General features: G+C 42.8%; 1 protein-coding gene across 5 annotated transcripts; it reads left to right on the top strand.

Moving 5' to 3' along the window:
• Positions 1–2: 2 nt before the first annotated feature.
• edaradd (EDAR-associated death domain) lies at positions 3–14,726 on the top strand. 5 transcript variants are annotated; one of them, XM_054797497.1, is made up of 7 exons: positions 3–78; positions 1,839–1,901; positions 5,561–5,610; positions 7,472–7,514; positions 8,196–8,263; positions 8,661–8,709; positions 11,508–14,726. In XM_054797497.1, the coding sequence occupies exons 1-7, from the start codon at positions 54–56 to the stop codon at positions 11,897–11,899; spliced, it is 690 nt and encodes a 229-aa protein (XP_054653472.1). In that variant the 5' UTR covers positions 3–53; the 3' UTR covers positions 11,900–14,726. The 5 variants fall into 5 exon arrangements, with proteins under 5 accessions (XP_054653472.1, XP_054653471.1, XP_054653470.1 ...); XM_054797496.1 differs by having other exon boundaries at positions 11,505–14,726; XM_054797495.1 differs by having other exon boundaries at positions 8,184–8,263.
• The last annotated feature ends 344 nt before the right edge of the window (positions 14,727–15,070 follow it).

Below are 15,070 nucleotides of genomic sequence, written 5' to 3'. Positions count from 1 at the left end.
AGGTCCGAAACGCCTGGTGGCACATTGGCAGGAGAAAGTGATGGGTACACCACATGAAAAAGTACATTTTGGGCAAGGGTGAGTGATTAAAACACTACCAATAAATTGTTCAAACTTTACATCGTGTTCAGTATTTTGGGACACCGGTGCTTTGCTGCCATTGTGTGGCCAGTCCTGTTACTGCAACGGTGGGTTGAAAACGTGCAGCAGGGGTGTCCAAACGTGTTTCCACGGAGGACCACATGCCGAACTACGAAAGGATGCAACTTTGCCGCTTTGATTCTTTATAAAGCAAGCTGAGAAGTCATATACATTTCAAGAATATCTCAGCTTTGTGATAGAGGTGCAAAAGCCTATTATTAGTATCAAGTCATAGTGTGAGGAAAAATGGCATTTTAGTAGCAGAAAGTTGAAATACTCAAAGTTTTTGGTTTTTTTTAAAGTAAAAAACAATGAATGTTGTACATTTTGAAAACGTAGTTTGGGGGAAAATTATAACATGGGAATAAAGTCCAAATATTAGGAGAAGAAAATATACAAGAAGAGAGCTGAAATATTTGGAAAATTATACACAAAAAATCAACAGCAGAAATTAAAGTCAAGTCAAGATATTAATAGAAAAAAAATAGTTTTCTAATGGGAAAAAAAGTTGCAATTTTATTAGAATAAACTAAAATATCATTTTAGTGACAATGTGGAAATAATGAAAAAATGCATTTTTGTTTTCAAAGATATAAAGTTATAATTATGAGGAGAACATTTACAAGAGGAAAGTTGAAATGAAATAGTTGGAAAATAAAAAAAACAGCAGAAATGGGAAAAAAGTCATCATCGAATGAAGAGCAAAAGTTGCAATTTTACAAGAATAAACTCAGATTATTCTGGAAAAGAGTCACTTTTAGTAGCATTTCACTTCTATTACAAATATGCTGAAAAGCAGTTTTTTCTTGAGCTACATACCGTATAACGTCCTAGCATATTTCCAAGTGTTGCTTTACAAAACATCAAAGTGGCCCTTGCATTCTTTCATTTTTCAGCACGTGGCCCTCGCTGGAAAACGTTTGAACATCCCTGCATTAGGGGAATACACACAAAGTATCGAATCAGTATCACCGGCAGCAGCCTGAATTGTATCGCACATCGCTAGTGTCAATGTTTTACGGCATTACTGCTGCGATACAGCGAGGGAGCGATAACGGAAGCGTGATATTGCAAGGGACGACTGTATATAAATTTGATAATAATGTAAGTATTTGAAATGAGGTACTGCAGAGTGACAATGCACCCCCAACATGCATGAACATGCCAAGCTGAAGGAATGCATGGCTGAAGCCCTGATGCCCTGAAGCCTCTCACCTGTGGCGCTCCTCACAAGACCACGTGATGGCGAATATTCATTGATCAATTCTCCAGGGTGTCCCTAATGACTGGACATGTAGCATACACATATGCTAGTAATATACATACATTGTACACAAAAAATAATTCATTATTTAAAAATGTAAATTCAATCATTTTAAAAAGTAATATATTTTACTATTAAAAATATATTTTACTGAATACATTAAATTAATTTCACTCGCACACGCCTGCAGTTCATTGGTTTTAGAAGGAGCCACACTCACATGCGCGCGCGCAACACACACGCATACACACACGAAAGAAACGACGGCTGTGCCGATGTAGTTTCCGAGGCGCACTTGAATGCAGCATTGAACGGAGGCTACCTGCATTGAAGGTGTTGTACTGCAGTGACTTCACTGTCTGGCGCCGCTGTGGAACAATCATTGGAACGTTCCTCTTTTAAAAGTTACTCTTACTTTCCTTGTGCATTCCAGCGCTGACCCGCACTAGAGACGCTTCAAAAATGAGCAGTTTGGGAGCTTGTGAAGAATCTTTGGGTAAGTAGCATACATGCTAGTCACGTCATCGATGTTCTTCTTTGTCTTGTTTGGCATTCACGTTTTATTTCCTTATTTGTTGTTTCATCGATTTCGCGGATGAACTCGGGTTGTTTTTCTGTTAGAATGATTTTGTGTGACGGTTGTTGAACGTTCGTGTTTTGGAATTTGTGTCTTCTGGTTGCAGATAGATTAGATGTTGTAACGTAACCATTTTCCATTCATGCAGAGGAGGCGTACCTTAAATCAGGGGTGTCCAACGTGCGACCGCCTAAACTTGCAGGCGTATATAGCTACATCAGATTTGATAAATGGATATCAGTTTTATCAGAATATCAGAAATATGGGCCATTATTTCAGTCAAAAAATAATGTACAGTTGGAAGAAAATCCCAGAGTTTTGCATGTTTGTTGTTTATTGTGAGCGGCGACACAATGTCAACTGTTGGCTAGTCTTGCGATACCTGGTATATATCTACACAATCCATTAATCAAAGGATTTATGGCTGGTCCTTATCGATCCAGGAGGCAGCCGTGTCTCTTGCTTGTCAAAGCGGATATCCAATTGCATTGGTTTATCGTTCACTCGCTGACGCTGGTAACACTAAAGTACGTTGGATTGCAAGGTGTGTGTAAAGTACTTAACTCTTTCAATACCAAAGATGTTTTATCGTCCCGGACATCTGATCCCAAAGACGCATTTAGACATCTTTTACGTTTTTTTTTTGTGCGAGATGGCAAAAAAGAGGTGATGATGCAATCGCACACTAATGGATGTCACTTTTAGAGCAGTTTTAAGCCATCAAAACGGCCACAAGATGGCAGAGGTGCATTTAATAAGAGCTCGGCATGTGAATTTGCATGGAAAAAACACACATGGCAGCAAGGAGGAAGCGAAAGAGCGTGGAGGAGTGTAGCGTGCAGAAGGTTACGCATTGTAGGGAAATTTTAACGCATGCACATGCACACAGCTCAGTTCCAAATGTGAAAATTGTAAATAGGTCATGGTGTTATATTTGTGAAGAGATTATTTGGATGTAAAACAAGCCTTTTTGTCTTGTTTATGTTGTGGTACAGTTGTTTAGATATTTGAGCTGTCACAAAAGCAAAACATTTGTGGAAGTTATGCCTGAAATATATCTTATTACGGCATTGTGATTCGTAGTAGCCATGACATACTTCAGTGTGATTGCCCTGTTCTCGCCAGATAGCTTTCCTCTAAACAAGAAATCTCATCACTTTTTAATGTCGCGACACCCTAATAAAAACCTAAACATGTTAAAACTGTGGTACTTGCATGCTGTATACGTGAACGTAACTAGCAATCAGGTTTAAAAGGCAGCCAGAAATCAGTGAATTTGCAGGGTGCTGAAGGCTGAATTGCGAATGTGCGGGGATCGGCCGATACGCTGCCTTCCCTCTCACACTTACTTCCAAATGTCAGGACAAAGACATACAGAACAACACCAGCATCATTAAATTTGCGGATGACACTACAGTCATCGGACTGATCACTGGTGGTGTTGAAACATCATACAGAAGAGAGGTGGCGGACCTCATAGCTTGGTGTCGTGATAACAATCTCCTTCTCAATACAGATAAGACTAAAGAGATGATCATCGACCCAAGAACAAGGGAAAAGGAGCCGCATAGACCCCCGTTTATTGATGAGACTGAGGTGGAGAGGGTGAAAACCTTCAAGTTCCTTGGCACACACATCAGCGAGGACCTCACCTGGTCTCACAACACCCAACAAATTCTGAAGACGTCCCAAAGGAGACTGTACTTCCTGAGAAGACTGAGGAAATTTGGCATGTCCACCACAATCCTGAGTTGCTTCTACAGATGCACTATGGAAAGTGTCCTTACCGCCTCCATCACTGTTTGGTACGGTAACTGTACAACACGTGATAGGAAGGCACTCCAGCGGGTGATCAAGACCTCACAGAACATTGTTGGGGCAGCCCTCCCCTCACTGCAAGACATTTATAAAACTAGAGTCCTACGAAGAACACACAACCTCATCAAGGACAGCACACATCCACAACACTCATTATTCACACTCCTACCGTCAGGCAGACGCTACAGGAGTTTGAAGTCCAGGACCACAAGGCTGGCAAACAGCTTTTACCCACAGGCCATCAGGCTTCTCAACGAAGCACTCGCACACGCACACACTCATCTGTATTGATGTCTCTTCTGTGTTGTTGCTTAATTTATTGGTATTAATGTTTCTGATGTTCTTATTCTTTTTCTTGTGTTTTTTTCTTTCTTTCTTTTTTGCATAGCAGAACCACCAGTTTTACTGTGCATATGACAATAAAACTCTTGAATCTTGAATCTTGAATACGTTTTGCCAGGAGACACGGTAGTCAAACGGTAGGCAACCTGCATGGAGTTGCACCCCTTTAGCCAAGGTTGATGGCGTGGTATGTATTTCATCTCTTAAAGAGCGTTTGGGAACGTGTGGGAACGTGTGGGAACATGTCCTTGCATTCCTAAGTGGGGAGAAACAATACTCAACCCAACCAAACCTAAACATCAGTCTCCATGTGTGCTTTTCAAGTGTAACACCACCCAGAGCTCTTTGTATTGATGTCTTTTGCGAGACATTTTTCTTGTGCAGGGATTGATTTTTTGATTTCCAGGGACTTGAATCATGTGACACTTGAAAGAACACTGTCTTCTACCAGTATGTGGACGGTAACACCAGCGGCAAGAGGCCTAAAAGACCTAATGTATGCTAACATCAAACATGCATACAGTGCACCCCCCTGCCTGCACTGGGGAAGGCAGACCACAACCTGGTCATACTCAAACCTCAACATACACCAAAAGTGAGGAAGTTACACGTACCCACATGCTCATTCAGGAAGTGGTCCCCGGAGGCTGATACCCTGTTTCGAGACCACTGACTGGGTTGCATTTCAGGGCCCCCACAGGGACAATATAGAAGAAATAGTCACCTGCACCGCAGACTACATCACTTCTGCATGATGTTGTTGTGCCAGCAAGGACTGTATGCTGCTTTGCTAACAAGCCTTGGATAACAAGTGCCATCGAAGACCTTCTGAACCGGAAGAAAAAGAATTTCAAAGACGATGACACCAAGTACTTAAGCAGGTACAGAGGGAACTAAGAGTCCAGCTAAGGGCAGCAAAGGAGGAGTAGAAAATGAAACTAGAAGCGAGGATGTTCTGTTTACCCTGTACACATCTGACTTTCAGTACAAGTCGGAGCTCTGCCACATACAGAAGTATGCAGACGACACGGCCATCATGGATGTATCAGGAATGGACAGGAGGATGAGTACAGAAAACTGATCCAGGACTTCGCCAACTGGTGCGACACAAACCACCTGCACCTCAATACCACAAAGACCAAATGGTGGTGGACTTTAGGGGAATTAGCGTTACATTACCGTGTCATAGATCATTACATTCATGAAAAAATGGTCTCAATAATTTTGACGATAATATCGTTTATCGACAATGATCTCCTTATGTCTGTGGACAAAGCCGCAAGTTAATGTTCAAGCAATGGACACTTTCTGTAATGTTGACATGTCGGCTTTCGCTGTACTACAAACCCATGTTGAAGTGAAAATGACAACCACAGGCAAAGATGACGAGGCTTTTTGTTTGTTTGTTTTTTTGGCAGAGGAAGGATTGAGCTCAGAACCAGTGGAGGACACAGACACCACCACCTTTGTGAGCACTTTTTACTTATGTTTCTTTCTTCCCGACTTCCTTCCTATTTGCTTGGTGCTTTTTCTCTCACGTGCACTTGAGTCTCTCGGTAAAATGCTACAGGATGTCCCACGAGCATGCGAGGGCCCGCTAGGAAACAAGTTCCAGCATGCTCGTTTCTGTCTTTGTGCCGTTGCTTCACTCACACGGTTTCAGGCTGCCGCGTGTCAGCTACCTTTCAAGCTACATTTTAAACTAATAATAACAACGGATTTGATTTTATCGCGCTTCTTAGGGCACCCAACGCTTCACAGTCAAGTGAGGTCAAGTTTGCTTTTGGTCTGAATCTGACACCCTTAGTAAGAATGCTTGTGCAATTAGTGCTGTACAGCGCTCCCTCGTTTATCACAGGGGGTAGGTTCCCAAAATAGCCCACTATGCAGCGCTCCCTCGCTACAATGCAGTTTACCTTTTGAGGTATTTTCCATGTTTTTTTGGGGGGGTTTTTCAACAGCGTTTGAACGCGCATTGTGTATTCTATGTGACCTATGGGTGCTCTGTTGGATGTGTCTGTTATTGTATTTACTACTGCTACCAGTAGAGGGTGTTGTATACTCATGTGAGCGTTGAAGACGTGTGCAGCTCCACCTGGTCTTAGCATGTGTTTACATGTCTGTACGAGCGTATTAGGAACGCCCAGTAGACAATAAGTGGCTCGATATAGAGCCACGACAATCCTTATTGGCTCAGGGAGAACCCGCCCACTGTGTTCTGTGCCCTGATTGGCTGTAGATTGTCAATCAATCTCCTTTGTGCTGTTTCCTGTTGTGGTCAATGGTTGCTGGCAAACTTGCTAATCGCCAATAAACAACAGAAGAAGAAGAAGCTAACCGGCTTTAGGGCGCCATTACGGAATAAGTGAATCTGCGGTTCAAGGAGTAGGATGACGAGGAGGAAAATACAACGGCAGTTTATGTGTTTGCACAAGAAGACACAAAAAATTATTAAATAACTCACAAGTATTTCAATCCTCTGACTTGAGCCTCTTTGTCTTGGCGCTGTTGGGCTGTAGCGTTTTTGTATCCTTGTTAAAACATATTGCTTCTGTGGTCGTATTTTTCTCCTCCATGAACTGAAGATTAGTTTATTCCGTAATGGCGCCCTACAGCCTCAACTTCTATCTTCCTTCAGCATGTCCAAGTCCAGCTGTTTGTGCAATGGCTGACATTGTCTGCCTTTTGGGTGCAGAACGTTTCGTCAACATTGTGGGTTTTGTCTGGGAGAAAACTTGCAACCACACAGAGTCACACGGTTAGCGTCGTCTGTTTCTTCTATTGTTTAGTGGCGGTTAGCAAACAGCTCACACGTTTAGCTATTTTGCTAGCGATGACCACAACAGGAGGGAGACGGCACGAAGGAGTGATTGATTGACCATGGTCTGCAGCCAATCAGGACACAGAAGACAGAAGAGAGCATAGAGATAGAGACATGGCCACCTCGTGCTAAAGCACAGAACTACAACACTCAGCTTCCCGCAATGCAGTTCTTCTTAAAGAGCCAGGCCTGTAGCAAAAAAAGCACTAAAATTGAACTCAGAAGTCTGTAAAACAGCGAGTCCACGAAAGGTGAACCACGATGGAGCGAGGGAAGGCTGTTTATAATATGGTGGCCACTCATACTTTAGTAACGTCAGAGGAGTGGTTCATAGCGGAGAAATTGCTTGATTACGCAGACACTTTGTTGGTTGAGGCCAATTCAATGCTATTATATCAGGCCTGATTTTCACCCATTCACCCTCACCCCTAATTCCAAGCCATAACCCTTAACCCCATCCCTAACCACAACTACAATAATGTCAAATATTTTCTTTTTCCCGTCACAGTCTTCAGAAGCCAATTACCCAGTGCAGGTTACTGATCCTCATGGTAAGTACTGGACACTTTTCAAAACACCAAACATGAGTGCCTTCACTCCATTTGTCTTTTTGTAAATAGCAGCCCTGCCAAACATGGACGCCTTTTTCATGCACGCCACACATTTTGACCCTTGAATCCACTTTGTTTTTTGTGTAGCGTGACGTGCACCTCAAAAAAAATCCTTCAGTTGTGGAAATATGGATTTTTCGTTTAGTTAGAGTTGGTCCGAACGGACACTAGCCAAGGTTCCACTTTGTGTGACACACACGCACACGCACACACACACACACACACACACAATGTCACACACACGATGGAGGGCGGTAGATCTTGTCGATGTTCACAGCCAAGACCAGAAGTCAAAAAGGTTAGTGACCACTGGCATCGACCAATACTGCTTGTATTGCAACTATTTCAACTTTCTTCTTGTAAATTTTCTTCTCATAATTCTGACTGGCTTTATTGCCATAATATTTTGGCTCTATTCTTGTAAAATAAGCTAATATTTAAAAAATTACAACTTTATTTGTTGTTCTGGTTGGTTTTCTTAATAGGACCGCTTTTTTTTAAAATGACGTCGTTCTTTAATTCCCTTTAATTCTCATAAAATGCTGACAATTAAAATGAGGAAAAAAACGGACAAATGCCAATGCTGACCTTGAGTGTTGAACGTTGAAGTCTGTCCAGCAGATGCTGTCACTCTGCACCTGAGCTCCATGCCTCCCGGATCCCTGAGCACCTGTGCCAGAACCAGTCAGGTCGGTATGATCGTTTTCATGATATTTTACCGCTGGAAAGCAGCCGTAACCTTTTTAAGAAAATTTTTTTGCCCTTTTGAAAAAGGCAAATCAGTGTGCCATAACGACCACTGCCGTTTTTACACGACACAACTAATTAGATGACAACGTTGCACTTCTCTCTTATCTCATAATTATGAAAAACACATTTAAACCTGATGAAACTCTGAAACATCACATGGCTCTTCTTGGTCTCTGATTTCATAACACACATTTCCCCCCAAAACACGACTTCTAGTCCAGTGTGACATATATATGTTTTTTTCCTCTTCATGATGCGACTTATAAACGTTGAGTCCTCCATGAATACAGCTTGTGTGTCTAATAAAAGTATCTACTGTGTGTTTCTATGTTGTAGCCAGTTAAAGCGGTTGAAGAATGCACCTGCCCCACGTCTACTTCACCAGGTATGTCGTTCCCTCCCACGGCAGCAAAATCACATCAGATAGGAAGCCAAAGCTTGGGCCATTTTGTGAGAAAAAGACATATCCAAAGAATGATATTGAATTGAGATGTGGAAATGATCAAAGTCTTAAGACCAGTTGCTGTGGTTTGCTGGGGGAGCAGCACCAGCAAAAAGGACAAAAACCGGATGGACAACCCGATCCGGAAAGCCACACAAGTTCTGGGCACTCAGTTGGAGGCGTTTGTAACAGTGAGAGACAGGAGGACACTACTCTCCATCGTGGACAGCCCCACCCGCCCACGCCATCGGACAATAGAGGGGGGCGGCGGAGCTCATTCTCCAACAGACCCCTCCGGTTCCGTTCCCACAGTAAACGCTACAGGACTTGATTCATTCCACACGCCATCCAGCTGTACAATACCTCACCTGTCTGTAAAAGATCCTTCACCACAGTATTGTTCTGTACTGTCTGCCCACCCTTGGATGAAGTATACTTTTACTTGTATTCACCATATACTACACACTATTTGTAAATGTACAACTCTTATTTATCTTATATTCTTTTTATTTTCTTATATCTTATATCTCATTGCATTGCATTTTATTTTACAGTGTTTTTTTCTTCTGCAAGTGAGCGACTGGAACCCAACAATTTCCCTTGTCTGTCGAAGTCTAATTGGCGACTCTAAATTGTCCACAGGCGTGAATGTGAAGGTGAATGGTTGTTTGTCTACATGTGCCCTGTGATTGGCTGGCGACCAGTTCAGGGTCTACCCTGCCTCTGCCCCAAAGTCTCCCAGGATAGGCTCCAGCATACCCCCGCAACAATTTTTTTTTGTTGTTTCTCATCATATGCCTTTTTTTAAAATTACGTATTTAATATTTCCACCCTGTGCTCTTAAAATGACTTTATTCTTTTATTCTCATAAAATGGAGCCTCTTTTCTCCTGAGAATACAACTTTATTCTGATTGTTTTTGATTGTTTTCCAACTCTTTCAATTTTCTTCTTGGAATTTCTCCCTAATATTTTGACTTTATTCTTGTAGCTTTTCCCGCAGCCTAATTTTCCAAAAATGACAACTTTATTTGTTTTGTTTGTTTCTCGTAATGTTATGACTTTAACGCAAGGACGCTAAAGACAGCCAACTAGCCTTCTTAGACTGCAAGGTAATTATAGGAGAGGACAGACAGCTACTTACAGAGGTCTTTAGAAAGGCCACACACACTGACCAATACCTGCTTTTTCAATCAAACCATCCACTACAACATAAACTAGGGGTTATTAGGACCCTCCAACATAGAGCGGAACAAATACCAACTAGTGCTGAGGGAAGGAAAAAGGAGACACAACATGTCCAGAGAGCGCTCTCAACCTGTGGGTACCCGTGGTGGGCTTTTAACAAATGTCAAAAGAAGAGAGTAGGGAAAGAAACCCAAAAGCCCACAGAAGCAAAAAGGAGAGGAGTGGTAGTCCCTTATGTAGCGGGGGTCTCCGAAAAACTCCAGAGGATCTTATGGCAACACAAAATTCCTACCTATTTTAAACCAGTAAATACCCTGAGACAAAAATGAGTGCATCCTAAAGACAAGGCTCCAAACCAAAAACAGAGCAATGTGGTCTATTCCATCCACTGTAAAGATGAGGAATGCAAAGAGCACTACATTGGGGAAACTAAGCAAATGCTCCAAAAAAGGCTTTATCAACATCGCAGGGACAATTCTAGTGGGCCTCAATCAGCAGTACATCTACACCTGAAAGCTACCAATCACTCTTTTGAGGACAGCGAGGTAAAGATTTTGGCCAAAGAAAACAGATGGTTTGAAAGAGGAGTAAAGGAAGCTATTTTTGTCAAACAACAGAACCCATCATTGAATCGGAATGGTGGTTTGAGGTTTAATTTGGACCCTGTGTTCAGCAGGTTACTGAGACCAAAACCCACAGCTCTTAGTCATGCAAATGAGGTGGAGCCAGGGCCGAGCCAGAACAATAGATGCTAACGAGCCAGTATCAGAGTCGTTCATACCCAACTACAGGGAGCTACACTTCCCTTTTATCGGAGGTGCTAATGGCAGGAGAGGATTAGACCACAACTCCTCCCAGTCTTAGTGTAAGGAACCAATAGGAGGAGGGTGTTGGCACACCAATTCCACCCACTCTTACTGTATTTAAGGCCTAGGCTACCAGCACTTGTTAGTTCGCTGATGAAGCTCTTCGGAAGAGGAGCAAAACATCCGACACCTTCTTCACAGATGTACAGATGACGTCTCAAGAAGCCTTTCCCTCGTTATGACTTGAAGAAATAAATTAAGAAAAAATCTTATTTTTGGATTTCATCCTGAAGCTCCTAAAATGACATCATTTTTCCACATCACATTATGACTATCATATTATTCTCATGAAATTACCACTTTTTCTTGTGAGATTCCGTTTTTGTCTTAATATTTGGACTTTATTCTTGTAAAAATTTTTGAGATTTTTCAATTTTTGCTGCTGCTGTTTTTTTCTTGTTCAATTCTATTTTTAGAATGTACCGCGGGCATATAAAGAAACAGCCGCATGCTGCTTATGGCCCCCCAGGACCACTGTAGTTGGACTCATGGCTGTTGATGAGACCGAGCACGTAAACTTGCTGTCGAGGTTATTGTCGTGTGTCGGTGCGGAGGTGTGGCTCATCTTTTTCAAAGATGCGTTGGTGTGGACCCCGCCTTAGTAAAAGAACAAACCCCTCGTTTGATCATTTTGTATGCTGCCTTTTCTTGACTTCATTCTGTCTCGTCTTTCCATGTCCACTAAGGAGACGACAGCAAAGAAGTCCACTTCCACCTCAACCACGCATGTGAAATGTGCCGCCGTCCTGCGCCTCCTCCCAAGATCAGCGACCTGATGAACGACAAAGATCTTCTGGACTCGTTGAGGCTCAAACTGGATCCGTACCACTGCACTGTCAAAAACTGGAAGAACTTTGCCAGTCGGTGGGGGATGAGCTACGATGAAGTCACTCTGCTGGAGCACCGGACCCAGGGTTCTCTGTCCAACAGCCCCACCCAGGAGTTCCTCCTACGTTACAACCAGAAACCTGTCACCGAGCTCACCGAGCTGTGCCGCATCTATCAGCGCATGGATGTGCTGCGATTGTTGCAGACCTGGATAGAGAGCGTTTGGCCATCGCGCTGGCAACATGCTAATTAAGCACACATGCTACACGCTGCCCAGCGACATGAACCTTTTTGGAAGATACATGACTCTGCTTCATTCATCACCACCATCTTAGGGTACGTGCACACTTGTAGTCTGGTACCAACCTGTACTCTTAGTTGGTCATCAGTTCATCATGGCCTGGCTGTCATTTGGTAACGTCATACCCGCTGTGTTGGCACGTTGGTGCGGTTGGTGTTCACACTTGTCTCACTCAGGACCAGAATCCACTGGCAGGCGGACCCAGACCCGTCTCTCAGTGGGTCTCTGCACTCCTGTTTGGTCCGGTCCTGAGTTATGTGAACCGACTGCTTGAATTGGACCAAAAATGACAAGTGTGCACGCACCCTCAAGACGAGCATCAGTGCTCCTTTGTTGTGCGTTTGGGTCGCTTTGGTGCGGTTCGCTTGTAAACGCACCAGACAAGCAAGTCAAGTCCGTTGCGGTTCACGTGAGCTCGCATGTGAAAACAACCCAACCAGGACGTGCCTGCCAACAGAAAACTCCCATCTTGTGACCTTTCGTGAAGAGTTTCCCGTGTTTTAACTGACATGAAAAAAAACAATGAGCCACTGTACTTCCATCCTGTCTGCTGGACAACACCTAAGGGGGGAGTACATCCTGGAAGCGGTGGAGTCGGGCCTTCAAAATAAAAGCATGGCAGTGAAAACAATTGCACCTCAGTCGACAGTCAGGTTTTGGGTTTTTTTGGTAAAAAGACCCGCAATTACTTGATTTTCAAATGCAAATGTTGTCAGGTAGCAGCAGTTTGAAAGTGACAGCAAAAAAACCAAGCGGAAATGGCAAATACACTGCTGATGAAAATGTCAAGACCAGTTGAAAACAATGTACATTTTGCACTGTTGGACCTTAAAGAGGTTCTAAGCAGCACTTCAAAATGCAAAAAGAAGAAATGGGAGAGACGCAAAACAAAAGCTTTTGAGTCATCAATTGATTGTAAATACGCACTAAAGTGAAATAAAAATGTTCATCAGCTGATCAGAAGGTTGAGACCATAGCCAAAAAACAAAACAACCCCCCTAAATAGAAATCAAATGTGTAAAAAAGAGTGAGTAAGGAGTAGCTGTGCCATTGTTCATGAGGTGAAAAATGGGTGTGGGCGTGCTTGATGCCAGGGTTTCCAGGTGGTGAAGATGCCTTCACTGTGTGGAACTCATGTCCATTTTTGTAAAGCCACTTTCTTCCACCTTTCAAAGTACCATGTCATCAGGGTGGGTTGGAATGTCGCCAGATCAGGTTGGCAACGCGGCTCTGTAGTCCTCGCAAGGACATTTCCTCATTGCCATTATACCACCGCGAGATGCATTCACTGACAATCCGAAGTCATATCAACATCTTGATTATACGTGTCTGCGTGGTGTAAATCAACAGAAAGACAACGAAGAACAAGAAGTGGATATTTGTATCTATCACGAAGGTAACTCTTCCTGCGAAAGTACAATTTGATGCAATTAAGTCTGCTCGGAAATCTACACTCAATGCATGTGATTTCAAATTAAGTTATGTGATGTCATTGAATGCAACCCTTCTGTGGTTCAAACTTTCTGCTACTGTCGGAGAGACTGGCGGGAGGCGAATTATTTGGAGCTGTTAATGCATATAAATACATATTGGTGTGCCCTGTTATTGATCGCGCAGTTTGTTAATAAACCGTGACTCGTGGTTATTTCTCTTTGTTCACTCGTTCACTGACACCTGCAGACGCTAGCTACATTTAAAAAGGAAAGAAGGTAACGTGGCATCGATTGTGCAACAGTAACTCAAACTGTATTTGTATAAATGTATTAACATCGTCGAAAGAGATGAGCAGCCCTTCTCAGCAGAGTTCGCCGAGTGCTTTCTCACGGACCTGGAAGTTCCACAGAGACATAGAGAGACGCCGCAAAGAGCGCTCAGCAGTACGTCAACGTCGCCGCCATATTGGGCAATCAGAGTGTTTTGGTTCCTAACTGTTTACCAAGTATATTAGTGCGTGTGTGAACCTATACACGAGAGGAATTAACTGGAGTTTCTTTGTAGAAAGGCGCTTTATTCAAGTAAGTACATTGACTTGTATTCATTTACTGTACAGCCTGGACACATCCAATTTGGCGGCAAGGTTGACGTATGGCAGCAGTGGACAAACCCACTTGATGCGGCGTCTGTCTGTGTCTATGCTCTCACATCCAAAGTTTCCTTGAAGACGGCGTCCTTGTCCTTGTCCTCCTCTGGAAGTGTCACCATGCAGTGATATATGTTCCCTTCCAAAAGTAAGTCCAATATGTTTTGGACTAAATAAAGGTGATTTTATGCTTCCTTTTTTCATATCATATAGCCAGTAGCAGAGGTGCAGCCCCATGCAAAGAATTACGTTGCCCCCACCCTTTTAAGAATTAATTACGAATTTAATGAGTAAATTCCTATTTTTGGGGGTCCCTTGGCAGTCAAGGGACCTTGGAATTGTCCTGACTTTTCCCCTTATATACAGCACCCCTGGCCAATAGCACTCATGATACATACATTGAAACGTGTCGTTACTCCATGTGATCGGTATCAGCTGATATCAGTCCTGCATAGATCTGTCACGATAACAAATTTCACTGGTCGATAATTGTGCTACAAATTATCATCGCTATTCGATATTATCGGCAACATTTTTCGAGACCATTTTTGAATGAATGATTGTCATGAGAGGTGTAATTCACATTTGAACTGCTAGATGGCACTGAAGCATCAAGTACGGTGTACCTGTGTTTTAAAGGGGGGCCATCACTTTTTCACACAGGGACATGTAGCTTTGGATGTTTTTATCCCTTCAGAATAAAAGGTTTCATATAAAAAGTGCATCAAGTGTTGAGTTGTGTTGTCATTGGCTAATATTTACATTTGATTGATTGAGTTAAAAAAAAAAAAAGAAATCAGGAAGGGGGCCAACACTTTTCCACACCCCTGCATATGTACCACGGTTAAAAACAAGCCCACAAGTTTTATGTTGATGTCTTTATACTTCACTCCACATAAAGTATTTTTCCTTACGTCTTGAGATTTCATATGCTGTTTGGTAATCCTTGAATGCACCATAGTTACTGTGCGACGCAGCAGAGTCTCAAACTTAAACCGACTCTAACCAAAACGGATGCTAACCAAATCAATTTTTCCCCAAAG

Source organism: Dunckerocampus dactyliophorus, chromosome 13 (genome assembly GCF_027744805.1).
Source record: "Dunckerocampus dactyliophorus isolate RoL2022-P2 chromosome 13, RoL_Ddac_1.1, whole genome shotgun sequence".
NCBI classification, from domain to species: domain Eukaryota; kingdom Metazoa; phylum Chordata; class Actinopteri; order Syngnathiformes; family Syngnathidae; genus Dunckerocampus; species Dunckerocampus dactyliophorus.
This window is presented reverse-complemented; position numbering and strand designations above follow the sequence as displayed.